Below are 24,044 nucleotides of genomic sequence, written 5' to 3'. Positions count from 1 at the left end.
GTATGTGACTCTGGCTAGTTATATGAATAGTTATTTGGATGCTAGAAATGATTTCTTTATATAAATGAGCAAGCTTTAAACATGCTTCTTAAGGAAGAGTATGAGACCAGGAAAGAAGATGGGGTACATAATCGTAGTATCTGTAATGTGGTAGAGTTTTATGTTTAATCTAGACTTCCCCTCAGAATAACAGGGAAGAACCAACTAGAATTACAAATAATCAGATTGGGTTCTACCTCTCAAAGAACCTTCACTGTAGCAGCTCCAAAATTATGGAACAGTCTCCTGGAAGAGACCCGTCTTGTCGCCTCTTTGGATGCTTTCAGGAGGGCAATTAAGATGGATCTCTTCTGGCGAGCTTATCCACCTGACCTCATGTAAGAAATACTACCCCTTCCTTCCTTGAATCTGTATTCCGACATCTCACTGTCGATTATGTTAGAACTTCTTTTAATGGTATTAGTAATGTATATACTCATGTATAAGTCTAGAAATTTTAGTCAAACAATTGACCCCAAAAACCTAGGTCGACTTATCCACGGGTGAATGAAAACTTTATATTTTAATTCTTATTAAAATGGGAACCATCTCCTGGTGAAAGGCAAGAGAGCAATTTGCCCTGGGAGCATTGACCTTCCTCTGTTCTCTCTTCCTTCCAGCCTTTAGTGTGAGCCAAAACAGTTATTCTTGCCATAATTTTGTAGGTTCTTTGGCATTGTTTTCCTTTGCTTCATTATTTAGATCCATTGTTGCATGTGCTCAAGTTTCACCCTCGACTTATCCAAGGGTCATATCAAAATCCATAATTTTGCCCCCAAAACCTGCCCTCAACTTATACATGAGGTCGACTTATAGTTGAGTATATACGGTAGTTAAGATTTTATCATAAATTATTATTGTATGTTGTGTAATTTACTGGGTTGTGATACTGCCTCAATCCACTTGGGAGAGGCGGGAAAATATAAATAAAAATATTGTTATTGTTATTATTGCAAGCTGATAGTGTTCCAGAGTTGGCTAAAGTTAAGATCCACTGTTTTCTGCAGTAGAATATGTGTAAAGCTTCAGACTCAGCTTGTCTACAGCTTTTCCAGGTTGGTGATACCAAAATGTCTGGTTCTGTAGTGGTAGTGGGCCAGTTCTGCACTTCAAAGGTGTGGGTGCTATATTGTTGATAGAAACTTGTGTGGTAAAGAACGGGTAAGAGATGATGCATGGGAATGCTGGAGAGTAGAAAGCAATATTGTTACATGTCTGGATTGCCTGCTGCATTCTTTGCATAGAATCCACACTTGATGCTGTTGTCTGAGTGAGTTAAAAGTTATTCTGTCCATGCTTTAATCCTGGGATAATTGAACTTTTTCTGCCTTGATTTGTAGTGCATAAATCCTTATACGGCATTGAGCTTTTGGAGGGATTTAAGCACTGCAAGTATGGTAGCCCTAAGTTTCATCTGTTGGCACTCCCTGTTCTGTCCTTTTAAAATCCATCATAAAGCATTTCTTTAAAATGGCTAGCACAGTATGCATTCTACTTTTCCATTCAGGAGGAATGGGGGTATTTATTTTATTATTTGTAAGGGGAAATGGCTATTTGTCATGTCTTCATAGTATGTTCATTAAGAGTTTTCAACTACAAAATATTTGGCTGTTTGATCCCAGTGATGAGTATTTCTCCACATTTTTCTGAATACTGAAATTCCACGTAAAGAAGAAAGGAGAATTTCTCTTCTTTAAAAGAACAACTACTGGAAACAGAGACCACTAACTTGGCTGTGAAGTCAAATTAGCTGTTTATTTTTTACTTACTAAGATGGTTCACATGTAAGACTAGCTTCACCAGCAACAGTATGTAGAAAGACCTCTCCACTGACGTCCCCTTGTCGTGGGGGAGAGGCTTGCGTACCCTAATGAAATTGTGAGCTATGTTGGCGGTGGCATAATAGCCACCAGTAGGGCCTCCCATGCCAGACAGGTCACAACCGAAAGGTCTGACCAAGAGCGTCAAAGGGCAGGATGGGCTCTCTAGCCTTATGGCAACCATCCTAGGAGAAGGAAAACTCTAATCCCAAACCCGGGCAGATGGTACTCGTCTAACCCTGTAAGGTCAACCACCTAAGAGAAGGAAACTCTTAATCAAACCTATGACCCGAGGACCTCACTGCCACTGTCCATGCTTGTCAAGGCCTCAGCAGACAAACCTCTGGTTTAAAGGGTGAGGCCAGTTCTGTGCACACTGCACTCCACAAGAAAAATCCATTGCACAGGCTAGAAGGATACATCCAACTTCCAAAAAAGCCCTGCAACGATAGGTGATGGACAAAACGGCAGGTGTAAAGATGCATTGGAAGCCTCAGACCCATGCAGGTGGTTCAGGACTTTGGTTGCTTGAGACTGACCCGGGGGATGACAGTCTTGTTCAGCAGCATCCTGAATGACCAAGCAGCCTTTTTTAAGGAGAGCACTGCTTGCTCCATATGGAGAGGGGCCTAGAAAAAGTGGCCTAAAGAAAGCTCATTCCCATTTACCTGGTTGGCTAGCCACAGCCAACGGGTATCTTCTGATGCGGTCAAACAAAGACAAAGAAACAAAGGCGCACACCAGCCTCCAAAGGTGCAAATAGACTAACACTTGCATGCTGGAACATCAGAACCATGCAAGATTCTGCAGACAGTGGACGTCCTGAGCGTCATTCTGCTCTAATAGCCCACGAACTGTCACGACTTAACATTGACATTGCTGCTCTTAGTGAAGTTCGTCTCCACGAGGAAGACAGCCTTAAAGAACACGGTGCCGGCTACACACACTACTGGTCTGGCAAACCCAAAACTGAAAAACATCTTTCAGGTGTAGGCTTTATGATCAAAAACTCCATTGCCTCCAAACTCGAAACCTTGCCAACAGGACACTCTCATTGCAATAATAATAATAATAATAATAATAATAATAATAATAATAATAACAACAACAATAATAATGTTTATTTATATACCGCTTTTCCAAATTAGATCAAAGCAGTGTACAACAGGAAGTACAATACAAAGTCAAAATAAAACATAACAGGCCTCTCTCCCCCTCAAGATGGTGGTCAGAAGGAGGGCTCTTAGTCTTTCAGGCCAGGTCTCTCTCCCCCTCAAGATGGTGGTCGGAAGGAGGGCTTTTTCTTCTTTCAGGCAGGCAGTTATCTCCTTACCCCTCCCATATGCTGTTCTCTTCAGTATATATGCCCCAACTATGCAAGCCGACCCTGTGGAGAAAGACAAATTCTATTCAGACCTACGTCACCTCATACAAAAAGTCCCTGCAGAAGACAGAATCATTATCCTTGGCTTCAATGCCAGGGTAGGAAAGAACTTCGAAGCCTGGAAAGGTGTTTTAGCCAAGCATGGTGTTGGAAACTGTAATGATAATGGATGCTTCCTGCTAGAGTTTTGTGCAGAACAGCAGCTGACTATTACAAACACTGTCTTTCAGCAGAAAGATAGCTTGAAGACAACCTGGATGCATCCCCGATCCAAACACTGGCACCTCATTGACTATATCCTAGTGTGCCAGAGAAATATTCGTGATGTCCGTCATACCCGAGTGATGCCCAGTGCAGAATGTCAAACAGATCATCGCCTCGTAAGATGCAAACTAAATCTTCATTTTAAGTTCAAACCTAAGAGGGGTGGCATCCTAAAGAGGAGACTCCAAGTCAACAAGCTTCAACAAGCTTCCATAAGAGACAACTTCCAGGCAAATTTGCAAACAAAACTTGAAGACCATCCTGTAGACTCTTCTCCTACAGTGCTTTGGCAACATATCAAAAACAGCATCCTGCAGTCTGCGGAAGAGTCCTTAGGATTCTCCCTCAAAAAAATTCAAGACTGGTTTGATGAAAACAACCAAGAGATCCAGGAGCTGTTGGCAAAGAAGAGAACTGCTCACCAGGCACACCTCGCCCAGCCATCTTGCCATGTAAAAAAAGCAACATTTCGCCTCGCATGTAGTCAACTCCAACAAAAACTCCAAGACATCCAGAACAAGGGGTGGATCAACTTAGCAGAAAAGACACAACATTGTGCAGATCTGGGTGATTCCAGAGGATTTTACGAAGCTCTCAAAGCTGTGTTTGGACCTACATATCAGCTACAAAGCTCCCTATACAGTACAGATGGTCAAACACTAATCTCAGATAAAGCTTCCATTCTGAACCGATGGGCTGAACATTTCCAAAGCCTCTTTAGTGTCAACCGAGTAGTCCAAGACTCAGCTATTCAACATATGACACAACAACCGATGAAAAAGGAATTGGACATAGCTCCCACTTTGGAAGAGACCCTAAGGCCATACAACAGATGAAAAATGGCAAGGCAGCCGGGATTGATGGAATACCACCTGAAGCTTGGAAACACGGAGATCATGTACTCCATGCTAAACTCCACGAGCTCCTTGTGAGTTGCTGGGGAAAAGGCGAACTGCCATCAGATCTCCGAGATGCAGTCATCATCACCCTGTATAAGAAAAAAGGAGCAAAATCGGATTGCTCAAACTGTCGAGGTATAACACTGCTCTCAATTGCTGGAAAAATCCTTGCAAGGATACTGCTGAACAGATTAGTCCCTGCTATTGCAGAAGAACTTCTCCCTGAAAGCCAATGCGGCTTTAGAGCTAATAGGAACACTACAGATATGGTATTTGCCCTTAGACAACTGCAAGAGAAATGTAGAGAGCAGAACAAAGGACTCTATGTAACATTTGTCGACCTCACCAAATCCTTCGACACTGTGAGTAGAAAAGGTCTGTGGCAGATCCTGGAACGACTAGGATGCCCCCTCAAATTCCTCAGAATGATTACCGTGCTACATGAAGGCCAGCAAGGTCAAGTCAGATATGGTGACGCTCTCTCGGAGCCCTTTCTAATAACTAATGGTATGAAACAAGGCTGTATTCTCATTCCAACTCTGTTTACAATCTTCTTCAGCATGATGCTCCAAAGGGCTACGGCAGATCTCAAAAAAGAAGAAGACGGCATCTATATACGCTGCCATGCTGATGGTAGCCTGTTTAATTTAAGCCGCCTGAGGGCTCACACTAAGACGCTAAACTATCTAGTTCATGAGCTGCTTTTTGCTGACGATGCTGCCCTCATTGTCCATACAGAGTTCTGGTAGTCAAGGTCTGCTGTCTCAGCCCAGGATTTCCTCTGCCCCATCCTGGATTTGCCCCTTTTCACTTGCTGCCCCTCACTCCTGGAACCTTCTTCCCCCGCAAGCAAGAGCCATCACTTCTTTAACCAGCTTCAAAACGGAGTTGAAAACCATCCTGTTCAGAGAAGCCTTCCCAGGCATTGCATAATTGTCGCTTACTATTTGATGTTCTTTTGGTACCTGTTTATCGAACCATTTCCTGTATTGCTATGTACTGTATATGTATTATCCTACTTGAGAGTATGTATTTTCCCTGGAAGAAGATTAACCATCCATTATGAAGCCAAGCCCTCCCTCCAGTCCATCTGTCTTGGTCCAGGCCTTGGAGGTAGAGAGGAACTGCTGGACCTCTTACTCTTTCCCTCCACCACTCCCTTCTCCTTTTGTGTCATGTCTTTTTAGATTGTAAGCCCAAGGGCAGGGAACCGTCTAATTAAAAAGATTGTATCTACAGCGCTGTGTAAATTTACAGCGCTTCATAAATAAAGGTTAATAATAATAATAGCTCTGCAACACTTAACATCTTGATTTGCTCCAGCTGCAGAGCTCTTTGGGCTGGAAGTCAGTCTGAAGAAAATGGAAGTTCTCTACCAGCCTGCACCTCAGGAAGAACACTACCATCCCCACATCACTGTAGGCAATCCTGTGTTTAAGTCTGTCCAGCACTTCACCTACCTGGGAAGCATCATCTCCTCAAACGCCAAGATTGATAAAGAGATCGATCACAGATTAGCAAGGGCATATAGTGCATTTGGAGAAGGCTTCATAAAAGAATCTGGAGTAACAAACACTTGAGGCGAAGCACCAAAATCAGTGTGTATAGAGCCATTGTACTGTCTATTCTCCTTTATGGGCCTGAAACATGGGTCACCTATCGCCAACACCTACGAGTCCTCGAACGCTTTTCATCAGCGCTGTTTACGCACAATTCTTAATATACACTGGACTATGTGACAAATGTTGTTGTCCTTGAGCAAGCAGGGATCACTAGCATTGAGGCCATGCTATTGAGGACGCAGTTGCGTTGGGCAGGACACGTTTCTAGGATGAAGGACCATTGCCTCCCAAAAATAGTGTTCTATGGTGAACTCGCCACTGGTCAGCATAAGAGGGGTTCCCCAAAGAAGAGATACAAGGACTCCCTGAAACATCATCTCAAGTTCGGCCAAATTGATCACCAACAATGGTCCACCCTGGCTTCGCACCGGGAGGCATGGAGACGCACTATCCACGATGCTGCAGCCTTCTTTGAAAGCTCACGCCGAACGAGTCTCGAAGAGAAACGACAACGCAGAAAGAACCACAATCCGGAAACATCACCCAAGGAGACTTTGTGCTGTGCTTTCTGCAACCGGACTTGTCTATCTCGGATTGGCCTTTTTAGTCATCAATGTGCTTGTAGAAAGCGCGGGATGAGTCCTTCCTGAATCTTCATTCGTGAAGTAAAGCCAGAGAGAGAGATGTAGAAAGTGTTTCCATGGCCACAAGTTACCTGTTACGGTTCTTAGACTAGACAAATGTGGAAGTGATTGCACATTTGACTTCTATTAGGTAGCTAGCATGAGCCTTCTTGGACTGTAATTCGCTTCACTACATGCAGGATGAAGATGCAGCTAGTGAAGTGGGCAGCAGTTCATAAAATCTCATGCTATAATGTTAGTTCTTAAGGTCTGTTTTTTGCTTATTCAGTTGGCTGTGTGATACTGCTGTGTCTGAATTTGCTTTCCTTTTATTTACTAATACAGAAGCAGTGCTGTGCATAAGAAGCATTTTTATTCAAGTGCAAAAAAGTGTGCTCATAGAGCATGTCGTTCTGTGTGCCCATGTACCGTCTGTTACTGCTATAACTGCTAAGAGAATGCTTTTGAAGCTAGCAACAAAGTTAAGAGAATACTCTGTAACTTCCTGTATGATTGTCTTCTGGTTTAATTGAGACCATTTATTGCGGGATCTTGATTTATAATGGGAGTGGGCTAATTGCACCCCTAACAATTCCAACTCTACTCATTTTCTGGTCAAAAAGGTGGGGAGATGGTGAATTGCCTTGCCAATGATCTTTCAGGAGTGGCAGTTCATCCATGTACAGTTTGATATTTAAAGAAAATGTGATTATTTATTATTGTTGTTGTTGCAAAATCAGAAAAGTAGACTTACAGCTATCTCTGGGGAGATGAGGTTCCCCCTCTTGGTGTCCATATAGCCCCCAGAAGGATCCAGTGGCAGAGCAGTTGGCCCCAGGCCCATCACAGTTCCCCACACAATGCATAATTATTTATGGTTTTTAAAAAATATTCGGAGTTTGTATGGAAATCCCTATGTTTTAGCTTTCATTGATGATTTTATAATGAAAAAGTGTCATTCTTCCCACTTCCTGCCTTTGGGTGGTCCATCTACTGGGACTGTCCCCGACTCCATCCACTAAAAGGCTGGTTCTTCTCAAGAAAGATGTGAGCAGATGATGGTCTATGCATTACTTCGTATTTATTCACAAGTGCGAGTGATTTGCAGCCTTTACACTTAATGGGTGCAGTTTCACAGCCTGTCCTGAAAAGTGGGTTTTATCTAATTTTAACATCCTCTTCACACCAAACTTGAAAATGTAGGTATTGCCCATTCTTAAAGCGGGGGAGAATTGCTCAAGGACAAATCCTGTTAATAATCTATCTGAGAGTAAAGGAAACTTTCTGGGTGCAGGCTTACTTAGAGGAACATACCTTAACCCTTGGTTCCTCCTATTGAAATTGAATATCATATTCCAATCTACTTATCTTTCCAGTACATTTGAAATGCGGGGGAATGCTCTCAGTGGATAACCTAGACAATTCCTAGAAGGCAACAATGATGTTAAATGCGATTGCATGGAGTGATACCATAGAGATGGAATGCTGTTTTTTCTGCACAGTGCTGGTCTCGTTATTCAACAATCAACGCAGCATACTAATACTTGGTGTTTTCCCCTTCACCAGAGCATTCAACTCCAGCCAAAGTGGTGAAAGCAGCAAACCCAAGGCAACGGAAAGGAAGCAAGGTAAGTACTAGCATGTTTTCTTTGTGTATAGGTGAAAGATATATAGATTGTTGTAAGCTGCCTTGATCCTGCAGGAGAGGCAGGATAAAAATTAAAAAAAAATTGTTGTTGCTGGAAATTGTGTGAGAGGGTGGAGCCCATATTAATGTGGCACTTGCTGAATATCAAAATATGTGGGCCTGTTACTAACTATAAACCACATCAACAGGTCCTCAGCACTATTCTGCATGTTTGCGTTTTGCAGATAAATCTTGCCAGTTTAGATTTGGGGTTTTTTTGTTTTTGTTTTCACTTCCTTGCTAAAGTTTTTGCCCCTTGCCTATGATTGAGTCCAGGTATTCTTTTACACCATTTAGCACATCAGTAAATTCATTACAGCCCGTTCTCCCCAACCATGGGCTTGCCATCTGCGGATTTAAGCATTTGTGGATAGCAAGCCCTGTTGCCATTAATGGCTGCAAGTCCACATGGCTGGTGCAGAGTGGCCATGTGCACGCTGCTGTTGAAAACCACGGGACTTGAGGTCCCATTTTTTTCATCCATGGGGGGGGCGCAGAATGAAACCCCTAGGCATAAGAAGCACTCACTGAAATTGTGTCAAATACATCTCTATTTAAATAAGTGTTGTCCTGTTACTCTTACACTGTTCTTTTCCCTTCCTGTATATGAGGTGTGACATCTTGGATAAAGATTTCTGATTGCATTATGGTGGCTTCAATACAAGTTTTAGAGTGGTCTTTACAGTCATCTGTTTGACTGGTTGAGTATTCCTTGTCCAGAATTCTGAAATTTGAAATTCTCCAAAATTGTCCACATAGGTGGCTGAAATAGTGACATGTTTGCTTTTCTAATGGTTCAGTGTACACAAATTTTGTTTCATGCATGAAATTATTAAAAATACATAAAAATTACCTTCAAGCTATATTTTTAAGGTGCATGCAGAACATAAATGAATTTCATGTTTACACTTGGGTCCAATCTCCAGGATACAGTATTATGTATATGCGAATATTCCAAAATCCAAAAAAATCCAAAACCCTCCTGGTTCCAAGCATTTCTGATAAGGGAGACTCAACTTGTAGTGGAAGACAGTAAGAATTCAAATTGGAATATCAAGGGCTGGAGAAAGGAAACTGCTGAAAGCAGGATATACATGCCACTGATTTCATCTTCAGTTACAGGGCTTCATGGAGGGCAAAGCTCAAGATGTGCTTGCAAATCAGAGGTTCTGCCAAGATGAACACTGATTCATGGCAAAGTCCAGTGAATGTAACACCTACATGCCAACTAGCATTCCTAGGTCTAAACACAGTAATTCTTATCATTTGAAAACATAATTGCTGCAAACCACCAAAAAAAGGTGGGGAACAACTGAGGTGAGGTCTGGTGAAAGTTAGCATTGTACAGCCCGTTAAACAAGCAAATGAAAGGAAAGGAGGAAAAAGATTATTATTGCATGTGTAAGAGCTAAAATCTTTCCAGAGTGAGAGTAGCATTTTATACAGTGGTACCCCGGGATACGAATTGATCGCGTTACGAAATTTCTGGGATACGAAAAAGTTCCATTGGAAAAAACTGTTCCGGGATACGAAGGTTTTTTCGGGTTACGAATTTTTTTTCGGCGCGAAATTCAAACGCGCGGCTTGCCAGCGCTAACGGAAAGCCCTTTTCGGCTTGCGAAATGCATCGGGTTACGAACGGCGCGGCGGAACGAATTAATTTCGTAACCCGAGGGAGCACTGTACAGTGTTGTGAAAAGAGCTCTGCCTCCTAGGGATATGACTTAATCATAAAGTTAGAAAAAACTTCTAGAGCCATTCAGTCCATCATGCTGCCATGCAGGAATACACAATCGAATCACTTGCAGCAGATGGCTATCTAGTCTCTGTTTAGAAACTTCCAAAGAAGGAGACTCCACCATACTACAAGGCAGATTATTCCATTGCCAAACAGCTCTTACCATCAAGAAGTTATCCCTGATGTTTAGGTGGACTCTCATTTCCTCTTCCTCGCTTTTTAATCTTTTGTCGTAAATGGCCTCTGCCAGTGATTGCTTTATTACTTCTACTTATTTGGAAGGCAACAACTGCAGATAGCTAGTTTCACAGGCCCATTCATATAAAAGAGGTGAGCCAAACTTTTTGCTTAGGCAAATATTTTGAATAAATAAATCACATCTTACACGGGCTTTGCATATTGTAGGAAGTATAGAGAAGCAGCTGCACAAATGACTAGAAGTCTTCTAAATGGAAGGTTTGGATTTTCAAGGCAACTTGTCAAAGAAGGGGTGCAGAAGCTCTAGTGTGTCCACACATCTCTTTGACTGGTGTGTCTTGTCCAGAATATGTGCATGGTTACGTGAGAGACATTTGGTATCTACTTTTGGCATTTCTAGAAATGTGCAGAGCTGTCCTGGGGTCCCAAATTAGTTTAATCAGAACATATCCTTAGAAGGCAAGAAATAGGGTTCAAATCCATTAGGACCTGCCTTTGAAAACTCCCTTAACTGTTTATATCAGTTAAATGTCATACTTACCTAATTTTGCATTTCAATTTCAAGCACTTAGTGCTTTTGGTGTAAATTGTTCAGTTGTTCACTAGGTGGCACTGTGTTTGGAAAAACAGTGTTAAGCTATATGTATATAACTTAAACCTTGAATTGTGGTTCTTTTGCATTGCATTTTAAAGAGTAATAAATCAGTGTAGTCTCACAAGGCAATGAAAATTACAGTTAGAGGTGAACAGCTCAAAGGGATTAAAAGTTTGGACAATAGATAAGCTTTACATGCAGAACTAAAAGAAGACATTTTATATGTGCTTGCTTATGTGCAGTGCTGGAGGCCACACAGATTCTTGAAAAGTCATTAAAGTAGTAAAATATTTTTTACAATTTAATTGTCATGCTGGAAAAATATTGTACAAACAAAGCAGCTGTTAAATGATAATTCTGATTGGATATCTCTGTTTATCATGTTAGGTTGGTGATTTTGGGGATGCCACAAATTGGCCAACACCAGGAGAAATAGCTCACAAGAGTGTACAGGTAAAACATATTCTGACATGAGGAAGAAGGAATTTCTCTCTGTGTGTGTTTTGGTGTGGACGTGGATGCAAATGGTTCCAAAAGAACAACATTTCATCCAAAATAAGGCAGTTCTGTTTTTTGCAGGTCCTTTGTTCAGTAAAATTGATTGCTATATACAAATGTAAACATGTCTTATGATTCAGGTCATTGACCTACCTAGCCCAGCATTGTCAGGCTTTGACTGCTGACAGTGTGGTGACTGAAGCACCAGTTTCTGACAGGATTATTCCTTATTCCTACCTTAAAATCCCTGGTATTCTAATGATGATCCCCCATCAAATGTTAGTCCTCCTCCCTGCTTTAGATGTCATGTGAGTGGCCATGTTCAGCATGGTATGGGTGGTAATGGTATCAACTTTGATTATTTGTATCATAGTCCTATCCATGTGTGTTCAGGAGTAAGCCCCACTGAGTTCACTTACTTCCAGGTAAGTATGTATTGAATTGCATCCTAAGTGTATCCAGTGATGACGAACCTTTTACAGACCAAGTGCCCAAACTGCAACCCAAAACCCACCTAGTATCAAGTTCCTCTGGCTTTATACTAACAAACTCTGTCAAACTCTGTGCCCACAGAGAGGGCTCTGAGTGCCACCTCTGGCACGCGTGCCATAGGTTCTCCAACACTGGATCCTTAAGCACTACTGCAAACATTCCAGAGATACAGAATACTGACAGAGAAATGTCAAATAACAATTAAGTACAAAATTTGGTAACAATTTTGAATTGAATTGCTCTGTTGGTTGCAAAGGTATTTTTACTTGCTAACTGATTTTTTAAAAAAGCAAATTAGTTGCAAAATAGGTTAAATAATAATCTTCTGTATAGTGAACAAAATGTCACTTGTTAATCCAAGATTATCCATTATTTTTATCAGTGTTTTTGGTTCTGTCAAGTGAAAAAAGGAAAGAAGACAAGTGTTCTCTTGTTGATATTGTGATAAATTATTGCAAGATTGTTCTTCCTATAAAATGTATGCAGTTACAGCCATCTCTTTTTTTTTCTGTATACCTCCTATTTTCTTCACAGTCTTTCTGATCCACCTTTTTTTAGGTGGACAAACTTTCTGCTCCCCCCCCCCACTCCGCCTCTATCTGTTAAAAATAGTGAAAGCCTCAGGAGAGGGACAGGATACTAATTTTGCTGTGGTGAATGTATTAATCCCATGTGTCCTGTGATAAGTATGAGCACAAAACTAGCCTGTTATAGTCAAAATTGAGATCATTATTAGAAATTCTCTTTGTTTAAACAGGCTCCTACACATTTTCTTTCTTTCTTTTAGCTGTTTGTGTAACCCCAGAGGGTTCTATGGTGAAAATGTTGCCTCCCCAGAACCACTGATTTGCCCATGTCTATTCTAAATGATTGATTGGGTGTGTGTGTGTGTGATAAAAAGTGTTACATTTTCAGTTGGAAATTAAAGTGAAGGAAGAAAAAGGTTTAATTGCATCCACACACAAGCGTAAAACATGGATCCACACTCAGTCATACAACAGAAGCTAAACATCTCCATATTGTAACTAGTTTTTAAGTGGGATTGTCATTTTTGTTGATACCTTCATATGAGGTACTACTTTGATACCAGAACAACAGACATTCTTGCTGTAAAGTGGTCGGATATTCTACATGAGTACAGAAATATGTATCCATGATATGTGGACATCCTATCTAGAGGGTAAAGAAGCAACAATATATGTTGTGTCCCAGTCTGCTGTTCCTGCATCATATAAGTAAGAGTCCAATCTGAGCAGCACTTTTTGGGGGTGCTAAATCCCTGCTTAGGAGAAAGCCAGGAATAGCACATTACAGGTCCCAAGGCAGAGGATTTCCTTTTAGGGTTTCCCTGTCCACCATGCTGTCTAGCTCAGTGGTTCTATTCTGGGACAGCAGTTTGAAACCTACTCTAAAATCTAGCCACAGTGAACTGCTGTAGAGAGAGATAAATCAACAAAAGCATTTGGACAAAGCTGGGACTGCTGTAGAAAGTGCATGAAGTAGATAGAAGTGGTTACTACCAACCTCAGATTCTTAAGCCAGTGTCTTGCACTTGTATTGCTGTCTGCTGCAGGGCTTTAATTTGGGTGATGTAACTACTCAGAGACGAACACAGATGCAGAAGTGCTTAAAGTACACTTCTATTTTTGGGCTTCCCTCTCCTTTGGCAGTAGATTTCCAGCTTTGCAGTGGGCTCTTGTCAGCCAGCCCTGTCTTTTGTTTGGTATTTTGCCCTGTCTTCATTCACCAGTACTGGCTTGTCAGACCTCTAAATGATTCAGAAATCATTGGAAAGACCTTGTTTCTGCTGTGCCTATGCCTCAGTTGCACACTCGTCCTCTTAACTTGGCCAAAGTAATTTTCATTTATCTCCTACTTGGGGGTAGTAATGTTTTACTTTCCAAACTTTATTCTGTCAAGATTCTGTTGTCTATGAATGAAAGCTCTCCGGAAGATAACTATTGTTCCTGGCTTCCAAATTCCATGTCTTCTTGACAAATCACTGTCAGGGTCTTCTGGACAGATCACGCCGATTGTGAATGTGTCGGGGAACTCAATTACTTTGCTAAGACAGTTGTTACAACCTTTTTTGAGCCGCCGTTGTGATCTTCTATCTCATGTGTTTTGTCTGTCCTTTCTAGCAGCTGCCACACAAGTCCCAATCTCTACGAAAGCTTCCTATTAAAAAAAACATGAAGGAGCAAGAGAAGGGGGAAGGAAGTGATGGCAAAGAAAACATGAAAACACGGTCAGATGAATCAGGGGAAGAAAAGAATGGAGACGATGACAACCAGAAATCAGCTCAAAAGAAGAAGGGTGAGAAGAGACTCTTTGGAGAGATGAAGCATGGGGTTTAAGCTCTTGAGAATTTACAGTATTATTAGAACTTTTCCACCTGGAGAAGTTACTTGATGCGCTTCAGTTCCCAGGATCCTGCAGTCTGCAGTCATATTATGTGCACAGGAACACATGCTAGGAGATTCTGGCAGTTGTGGATCCCCAAAAGAAATGTTTCTACGCTCTGGCTTTACAAAGTTCAGCCATTTTCTAGCATTAACTACCACCTATTCTTGAGGATAAGTCGACCTCATGTATAAGTCAAGGGCAGCTTTTGGGACCAAAATAAGGGATTTTGATATGGCCCATGGATAAGTCGAGGATAAAATTCTCAGCATCCTTCCTTCCCCTCCTCCGCAGCTTGGCTATCACCTCAGGAGACAGCCTAGCTGGGGGGAAAACTTGAGAAGCAAGTGCCTGTTTTTCTCATCTCCTCTGAGAGTCAGCTAAGGTGGGGCTGAGGCTTGGGGAACCAGCACTGACCCCTCCATCTCCCTCCATCCCCTGGGGGCTGTCCTTGAGGTATAAGTCAACCCAGTTTTTTGGGTTAATTTTTTAACCTCTGCTCTTTCTTGCCCTGCCTGAAGTAGGCAAGATTTTCATCTTAGTTTTTGTCTTTTCTCCAGTGAATGTAGGATGGTGCACACAGACCTTTCTCCCACTAATCCTGTGAGGTAGGCTAGGCTGAGAAGTAGTGATGGTCTCAAGGTTACTTTGTGAGGTCCATGACTGCTCTGAACCTATATCTTGAAAATGAAGTTCTTCGTTAGCCCTTTTAGGTGTGAGAGTATAACTTGGGATAGTCAGATTATTTTCAGATGCAATAGCTGTGAAAGATGTATTTAAATCACAGTAGACAAACAGAAATTCGTTTTTGGAGACGAAGGTCCAAAACACACTGCTGAAATACAGTTTGGGACAGCTTCAACTGCTTTGGCTCAGTCCTGGGGAATTCTAGCTTTGTGAGACATTTAGCCTTCTCTGTAAGAGAGTTCTGGTGCCACAATAAATTACAATTCACAGGATTCCCTAGCACTGAGTCAGGGCAGCTAAAGGGGTCTCAAACTGAATTATTTCTGCAGTGTTTTGAACTGAGGTCACAATATAAAGCCTTGGCCTATCTATCTTATCTTATCTTATCTTATCTATCTATCTAGTACAGTAAATAAATGGACTTTAGGAAAACACAGAGAACTTTACATGCATGGAAAATATTTTTTATTATATGAAAAAGGAAAAGTTGAAACAACTTGGACTACATAAGATGAAATGGCTCTTGCACTTGCATCCTAGACAACATCTTTTAAAATTAGATACAGTTAGTCCTTCTCTGTTAAACTCTGTATTTGCCCTGTATCTCCTGCCAGCCCTCTAGTTTGAAGTCTGCAACGTTCCTCGCTGTGTAGGAGTTTAGTCTAAACTTCACAAAAGATTTGTAGCTACCTGATCCAGAAAGAAAGGATTGTGTGGCCTAAGAAATCAACTTAATATTAAGAATAGAAGATGTGTAAAATATAGAATATTTGTGATACACAAGAGAATATTTGAAAACAGAATTTTCAAAGTTGTCAAGTCAGATCACAAGGGTCTAAAGTAAAAGTAAGATGAATAATTTGAAAACAGTTTTCTAATCACTGTCCTGATGAAGAAGCAGTACTGTCTTAAAAATAACAAACATTAATCAGAACTGTGGAAAATTCAGCAAAGAAATCATTTGTGGAAAAAAGAAAACTTTTTGAAAATAAAAATAAATCTAAAAGTAAAATCGATTCTCTATATTCCTGAGAAAAATGATCACAAAAGCATCAGGAAAAAAAGTAGTTCTTTACTGGTAGATGAAAGATGAGGTGAAGAGTTTATTAAACTACTTTTCATTATTACCCAGAGAAACCTTCCCTTTCTCTTGGGACAGTTGATGTGATCCTAGATCTTATGAGGGTACATTCTGGGTGCAGAGCCATTACAAATGTCCAGTTTTGTTCCATCTTCTTACTGTTACATTGTTCTGCAGCTTGGCCATGGTCTGGTTACCTCAGCAACAATTTATTTGCCTTTTCTCTCAGTGACCGAGGATCCAGATGAAGAGAAATGTTTGCCCCTAGGGAATACAGCCAAGCTTGGTTTTAAACCAGGAACCAGAATTCTCTTGGCTAAGGTTTTCCTTCTGTTCTATTCCATACTTCTGTATGTATTGTCCCAGGACCCCTAAAATGCAACCTGAATAACAGGTGTATTCGGTTCACATTTAGTACTCTAAACACTATTTTCCACTGATTTTAGAAGGTTTAAGTTGTTTATTCGTCTTTGGAATTTCTGAAGTGTCCAATTCAGTTTTTGCCTCCAAAGTGTATCAGAGAAAGGCTGTGAATACATTTATAATCATTTAAAAAGATTTGTACTAGCTGGTAATTTTTGCCTTGCAGGCAGCAGACATAAATGGGTCCCTCTACAGATAGACATGAAGTCTGAGGTACCAAGAGACAAAACTGCTTCCCGCAACAACAGACAAAATGAACAGCACCGGCACCCTTCCAACAACAGAAGTGATTCAAAAGGTATAAGTGGAGATGCCTTCAACAAGTTTTTTTTTTAATTTTCATAATGTTCAGGCTATTAGTGACCCTTCATTTCTCTACACAATAGTCCAATCTGGTCTGCAGCATTATTTCAAATACTTGGCATTTGCTAGTATTTCAAATACTACTAATTGGTGGGAAATGCCTGCTCCTTATCAAAACAGTATGTTAATTTTGCTCATGTGATATTGAGTAATGTAGTGAAGACTAGCTTTTAGAATTCTTTGAAGATCTCTGTGTAAATCATTTCATGGCTGTAAAGGCTGGGTTTAGCTGACATTTTTTCTGTTCTTGCTTGATTCTCTTGCAGGTTGGCATCTGGATAACAAACATGAACGTGGGAGTTGGCTTGACCATGATGAAACATCTAGTGTCAAGAGTGAGGGGGCAGCTGTCCGTGGTGCTTTCAGGGGCAGAGGCCGTGGCAGGGGACGAGGCAGAGGGAGAGGAAGAGGAGGTACTCGCTGTACGTATAAGGTCATAATATTTTTACAGGCATGCTTCTGTGTAGAGGATGTTGCTGATGGCATAAATAAAATGCTGGCAAACTCCTGCTTGTACAGTGCGTCCGTTCCGGACCACCTCCCCCCCCCCCCCCACATAAGTCAAATTCTGTGCATACTCAAGCCCCATTCAAGTGAATGGTCTTGTGCATGCGGCGGCTCCCCACGCGCTCCCACACAACTTTGAGCTTCTGCTCAAACCCGCGTATAGCATGCCCACATATAACACGGGCGCACTGTACTTGGAATGTCAGTGGACTGGGAGATAGCTGGTTTGTTTTTCCTGGGCTGTGATTCAATGCAGTTTGAGTTATTAACAAGAAGTATACCATTAAAGTAAACAGCAGCATTTTTCATGCGTGGAAAGTAATTGCAGATGTTCAGTGCCACTGGAAACTGGTTGTAATTGCTATCAACTGTTTTGAGCTAAAAAGCTGCTTTGTAAAGAGCATCTGAAGCAGAAGCCAAATGTTATAAATTTCTGGGAACATGTAATTTATGTACAATAATGATTGAAGAAATATCTATTTAGTAAGCCTCTGTGGTTATAATAATGCTTAATTAAAATAATGTCATAGGCGCTTTCATTTTTATTTCATTAAAATCTGGCTTAAATTATTCCCTATCCATCGGAGTTTCAGTAGAGCATTTCTCTGCCCACCTCCTAAATTAGATGTGTAGTAAGTACACTGTGGATTCTGACAGTGTAGAATGCAAAATGATCTTGGAAAACTACAGGCCTTAAGGAATACCTTTTTGCTCTTTTCCCTCTGCAGCTCACTTTGATTATCATTATAGTTACCGGAAATTTGATGGCTCTGATGGTTCCCGCACTCAGAAGTACACCAGTAATATCACTTATTACTTTGACAACATTAGCAGTACTGAACTGTACAGTGTTGACCAGGAGTTGCTTAAGGACTATATCAAAAGGCAGATGTACGTATTGATTTTGGTTGTAGAATTAGCCTTCCTGGTTGTTTAGAAAGCCCAGATATGTTTCCATAGAGTAGGGGCCGGGATGGATTCCAGCATTCATTCTGTGAGTGGAATGGTAGTCATTTCTGACCATTGAAGTTTCTGGCTCAGACTTCTGAGAATTGAAGTTCAGAACCATAGGAGGACCAAAGTATATCATTAGCATAATGCAGTCTTGATTACACCCACTGAAATTAGAACCATTCTAGAACAGATAGATTTAGGATTGCAACCTTAGGATAAGGATGACCAAAGTGCAGCCCTGGAGATGATGTTGGGTTGCAGCTCCCATGATTTCAAGCATCTGGAAGATCACACTTTGTCTACCTCTGCCTGTGTAGATTTAGATACACATGTTTGTATTCTACAAAGACCTGTGTAATGTATATATAGAGAGAACTAGGAGCAATTTGGTTTTAACCAGCTCAGGTGATGTATCAGTTCAGGTGCTTGTTTTAATTGTATTGTTCTTTTAATTTTTAAGCTGCTTTGTGTTCCAATTTTTGGGGAAAAGCAGGCTATAAATAAATGGAATACACATGATAAAGTTAGTTTTCCAGAGCTGAAGTGATATCGGTATCAAATAGTGAAGATATGTGTACATCTTTCATGTTCTGTTATTTGGTTGTATCTAGAGAGTACTACTTCAGTATTGACAACTTGGAACGAGACTTTTTTCTGAGGCGGAAGATGGATTCAGAAGGTTTTCTTCCCATTACTCTCATTGCCAGTTTCCATCGAGTACAGGCTCTTACTACAGATGTTGGTCTTATAGTTAAGGTGAGCAATTATCCTGTTTCTTTTGCATTTTGCCTGGCTTGAGAGCTAATTGTGTTGAAATATTGTGTCCAAACTCTTAGACAAGTCCTGGTGTAGTTCTCTCCAGTTGTAATCTGTAGGAGGAATATGTTTTTTAAAAGGCGTGAAAATCAGTGTGGGGGGAATGATACCCCTCTTTCCATCAAACACAGGCTGACATGGCACTGGGAAATGCAGGGCTTCTGCCTTGACTCTTTTCTGTCCATTCCTAGGATTACTCTGTGAGAGGAGTTCATGGCTCTGTTTAATGTTCTTTACTTACTGCTTAATTAGTAGAATTCAGGGACATCACTGTGTCAGATTGGAATATCAGTATGCAAAGGGATCTTTGCAGCACCTTTGAGACTAAATGTGTGAAAGAAGTAACATGAAAGCTTATGATACAATTTTTTTCTCCCACTTAGTCTCAAAGGTACCTCAAAGATCCGTTTGCATTCTTAATTAGTAGTTACTTGCTGCCTCTTCCTGCAGGTGTTCGGTGTCACTGTTCATCACGTAGGACACAGCAGCACAGCCTGTCTATGGCAGTTTTTCAGACCTTCCTTGCTTTAGTATGCTATTGGTGACTGTTAAATGACTGTTTTGCAGGCACTGAAAGATAGCAAAGTTGTAGAAATTGTGGATCAGAAGATAAGGAGAAAGGAAGAACCAGAGAAGTGGCCTTTACCTGGCCCCCCAATGACAGACTATGCACAAACTGACTTCTCCCAGTTAATCAACTGTCCTGAATTTGTACCAAGGCAGAGCTTCCAAAAGGAGACAGGTCAGTTCTGCTTGATGGCAGTATCATTAGAAACATCTTTCTCTCTGTGTCTATATAGTTTGAAGTTTGCTGTTGCTACTGAACAAAAGACCAAGGTACTGTTGGAAGACCATCATTACACAAAAGGAAATAAAACTGTGTTATTTTATCCAGGGTTTCTTGAACTGAAAGTTTCCATCCTGCCTAACGGGGACTGTGGTGAGGCCATTACTGAAAAAGGCCTCCCTGGACCCTGCCCTTTGCAGTAACTGTCAGCCAGTCTCTAATATTCCATTCTTGGACAAGATTTTGGAGTGAGTGGCAGCCTCTCAGCTCCAGGAGTTTCTGGATGAAATTGATTATGTAGATCCATTTCAATCTGTTTTAGGATCTCGTTATGGGACAAACAAAGCTTTGGTCGCCTTGGTGGAGCTGGACAGGGGGAGCGTGTCCCTGTTGATCCTGCTGGATCTTTTAGCTTTTGATACTATCAACCGTGGTATCTTTCTGGGCTGCCTCTTGGGGGTACTGTCTTACAGTGGTTTCAGTCCCTCTTAGAGGGGCAAACTCAGAAGGTGGTGTCGGGGGACTCCTGTTTGACCCTCTGGCCATTGGTCTATGGGGTTCATCAGGATTCTTTTCTGTTCCCCCTGTTATTTAGCATCTACATAGAAGCCAATGGAGAGGTCGTCATTTTGGGGTGTGGTGACACCCAGCTCTCTCTCTCTCCTTTCCATCTTATTCTGGAAGCTGTCTCGGTACTGAACCAATGTCTGCTGTCAGCGATTGCCTCGATGAGGGCAAACAAATTGAAACTTAATTCAGACAAGACAGATGCTCAAGGTCAGTTGTAAAACAGATTAGGGAATAGGGCCTTGGCCTGTGCTGGATGGGGTTACACTCCCTCTGAAATTTGTGCCGCAATATTTGAAAACCCAAGAATAAATTTCCTATGGCACCCCATTAAAGCTAAAAATTGTCTTAACTTGACGTTTAATGTACAGTCGCTGCAGCTGTTTTAACAGTTCCAAATTGTCCTATTGTGAGTATATGTTCCCCGCCCCCACTCGGTGTTCTTAATTCCTTGCAATAGCACACTTCTTAGGATTTATCGTCAGGCCGGCTTCCCTTAAAAACTATAACACTCTCTGCAGATGCTGCATATGTACTTCCCAATTATCACTATAAATTATAATGTTGTCAATATAAGTGGCTGCAAAACTACTAATGGGACTCAAACATTTTTCCATAAGCTTTTGAAAAGTAACCGCTGCGTCATATGATCCAAAAGGCATTCTGGTAAAATGGAACAATCCTACTGGGGTAGCAAAGGGAGTTTTTTCTTTATCCTCTGGTGGCAATGAAATCTGCCATTAGCCTTTAGTTAAATCTACACAAAATCTCACTGTCCCTTTGGGTTTTGGCACCACTACTGGTTGACTCCTCCATGGACTACTAGATTCTTCAATGACGCCCAATTTTAACATCTCTTGTACCTCTTGATTAATCACATTTTGCATCTGCCAAGGCCAAGGCTTAGCAGGTACCCGTACTAATTCTAATGTTTCTGGTTGGGTTGCTATTCAGTGCTCTATTTAATTAGTACATCCTGGTCTGCTGGAAAACACATCATGAAAATCATACTCTATCTGTCTCACCTGCTCTTGTTGTTCCTAACTGATATTAGTCCAAATAGAAAGCTATCCCCATCCCCTTGTTTGTCTCGAGACTGGGTGCCATCTCAACCTCCTCGTCTTCTGACTCCTCTGTACAAGCCCACATAACTTCTCTCTCAGACCAGGCCTTCAGAAGATTAACATGAAATATTTGTTTACGATTATCCATTTTAATCTCATAGTCAACAGGACCCACCATTCTTACAACCTCAAAGGCCCTTGCCATTTAGCAAACAATTTATTCTGGGAATCAGGAAGCAGCAAAATAACCTTTGTCCTTCTTGAAACTCTCTGGGTATTACCCGTCTATCAAAATATTTCTTTTGTTTTTTCTTGAGCTTCTCTTAAATTATTTTGAGCAATATTAGCCATCTCCTTCAGATGATGTCTCATGTCTAGTATCTGTTGTAACATTTTATGACTGTTAGAAGGCTCCTCTTCCCAGCTCTCCCCAGGTCATCTCTCATAACAATTCAAAAGGAGAGAGTTCTAAGGATGTCTGGGGTACTTCCCGGTACACAAATAACAATGGGCCTAACAAGTTAGGCCAATGCCATGGGTGGTCTGCCATGAATTTACGCAACTTGTTTTTTAATGTCTTGTTGAACCGTTCAACCCATTACATTGTGGGTGGAACATCAATATTTTCAACGGTTTCACTTTCAATAATTTTCATATTTTAGTTAATATTTTACTTAGAAAACTAGTGCCCCAATCCGTTAATATCTCCTTGGGAAATCCCACTCTAGAAAATACATTTATTAGTTCTTGAACTAACTTATGGCGTGCATAGAGCATAAAGGAATAGTTTCTGGATATCTTGTGACATAATCCACTATTTCCAAAATATAGACATGCCCTGCGGTTGATCTCTTGAATGGTCCTATAAAGTCCATGGCTATTTGCTTAAATGGTTTGCCAACCACAGGCATAGGTATTAAGGGGGCCCCCAGAGCTCCCTTTGGTTGATGCAGTTGCCACTGACGACAAGAATTATAAAATCTTTTCACCCCAGTACACATTCTTGGCCAAAAAAATCTCTGCAAGACTCTTGACAGAGTTTTACTATATGCTAGATGTCCTGCCATGGGTATTTTGTGTGCTACTCTCAATACTTCTCTTTTTAAAGAGCTAGGGACTACCAATTGTGCTCCTTCCCCTTTATTGTTGGGTATACAATAAATCTCCCCTCATCTCAAAATATGGTCCAGAAAACCCCAGATCCCTTTGACCCTCAGCCTTCACTGTTTTCAAAGCTGATTGTGCAGCAGCATAATTCCCGTTGCCATAGTACTACCTGTCTTCAAGTTATCCCTGTCAATTCAAACCTTTGCTCTTCCTCACTTTCTCCCATCCAAATTTCTGGCTGCCTCATCACCTGTTCCCCATCAGGCCATTCCCTCCCTAATAATACTTGGTATCTTAATAAAGGCACCACCGCCACCCTCATGGTTAGATGTTTCCCTTGTACTACCATCTCCACCTGCGTGGTCTTACATGGCTTAACATCACCATGAATGCATTTCACACACACCTCTTCACTCCCTTCTTTTCCCATGTTACCCCTAATTAGCACCTGATTACATCCTGAATATAGCCAAGACCTGGTATCCATTAACTTTGACTGAAATTATAAACACTGAATTACGTTCCTTACTCACCTGAGGTGACTCCCAGGTATCCACCCAGGAGCACTCCATTGCAGAACAATTTCTCTTCATGTGTCCCTCCATCCCACAGGTATAACATGTCATGGGGTGTTGGCTGCTGTCATGTACTCCCATCCCAGACATAGGCTTTCCTTCTTCTTGTCTCCCGGGTCCCATACCTGGCCAGCTTTTAACATCTCTTCCTTCTTTACATCCTTGACTTCTTCCTTCCATTTTTGTTAGAGACTTATTCATACCTATATCCGCTGTGCCTCCTCTAGGCAGTTTAGCCCCTATTCCTTCCATACTACATAGGCCTCCATTAAATTGGTGCCATGTTCCAAAGTATTGAGCGGTGACACCAGACCCAGCTTTGCACATGAGTGGGTAAGGCTAATACAAACTGCTCCACTATGATGATTTCAGCCACTTCTGATGCCTAATGCACTGCAAGTTTAAGCCATCTCAGTGCACTTGCTCTAATTTTTTGACCTAAAGTGCATGGGTGTAATCCTGATGTCCAACGCAATTCTCTTAATCTTCTGCAGTAAGGGTCCTCCGAAATATTTGATGTATTTAATATTGCCTCTTTCACTTTCATATAATCTCTGGCCCCAGCAACCTTCAGTGAGCCAGTAAGACAGGGTGCTAGAAAGTCCATTGTGCCTCAGGCCACTTGGCCACCACTGCTATCCTCTCAAATGTGTTTAAAAAGGCATTGGGATCGTCATTTGGGCCCATTTTTAACATCTTTAATGGGACTGTTCCCAACCAACTCCATTCCCCTGTATCTTCTTCTCGGGACATCTGGGTGTTGTGCATTAACTCTGCCATCTCCCGTAACATCTGACATTGTGCTATCTACTGGGCCAAAAACATCTGTTGTAAAATTTCTCTGTGTTCCATTTTGGCCCACAAGCTTTTTAACATCTGTTTGAAAACACAAAGAGAAGGCATCTGGTGTT

At 41.3% G+C, this 24,044-nt stretch overlaps 1 protein-coding gene across 5 annotated transcripts in view; it reads left to right on the top strand.

Moving 5' to 3' along the window:
- The window catches only part of LARP1 (La ribonucleoprotein 1, translational regulator), a 111,824-nt gene that overhangs the window by 50,656 nt on the left and 37,124 nt on the right, over positions 1-24,044 (top strand). For 3 of the 5 annotated variants that reach the window (XM_042454876.1, XM_042454879.1, XM_042454880.1), the window contains exons 2-9: positions 8,158-8,219; positions 11,197-11,262; positions 13,941-14,115; positions 16,560-16,691; positions 17,023-17,178; positions 17,992-18,154; positions 18,829-18,973; positions 19,601-19,775. In XM_042454876.1, the coding sequence (XP_042310810.1) occupies positions 8,158-8,219; positions 11,197-11,262; positions 13,941-14,115; positions 16,560-16,691; positions 17,023-17,178; positions 17,992-18,154; positions 18,829-18,973; positions 19,601-19,775 (1,074 nt within the window). The remainder of the gene's footprint in view (positions 1-8,157; positions 8,220-11,196; positions 11,263-13,940; positions 14,116-16,559; positions 16,692-17,022; positions 17,179-17,991; positions 18,155-18,828; positions 18,974-19,600; positions 19,776-24,044) is intronic. The other 2 variants (XM_042454878.1, XM_042454877.1) reach the window with 2 other exon arrangements.

This window comes from Sceloporus undulatus, chromosome 2, assembly GCF_019175285.1.
Source record: "Sceloporus undulatus isolate JIND9_A2432 ecotype Alabama chromosome 2, SceUnd_v1.1, whole genome shotgun sequence".
Classification (NCBI taxonomy): domain Eukaryota; kingdom Metazoa; phylum Chordata; class Lepidosauria; order Squamata; family Phrynosomatidae; genus Sceloporus; species Sceloporus undulatus.
Note: the sequence above shows the minus strand (reverse complement) of the source record. Positions and strands in the feature narration are given on the sequence as shown.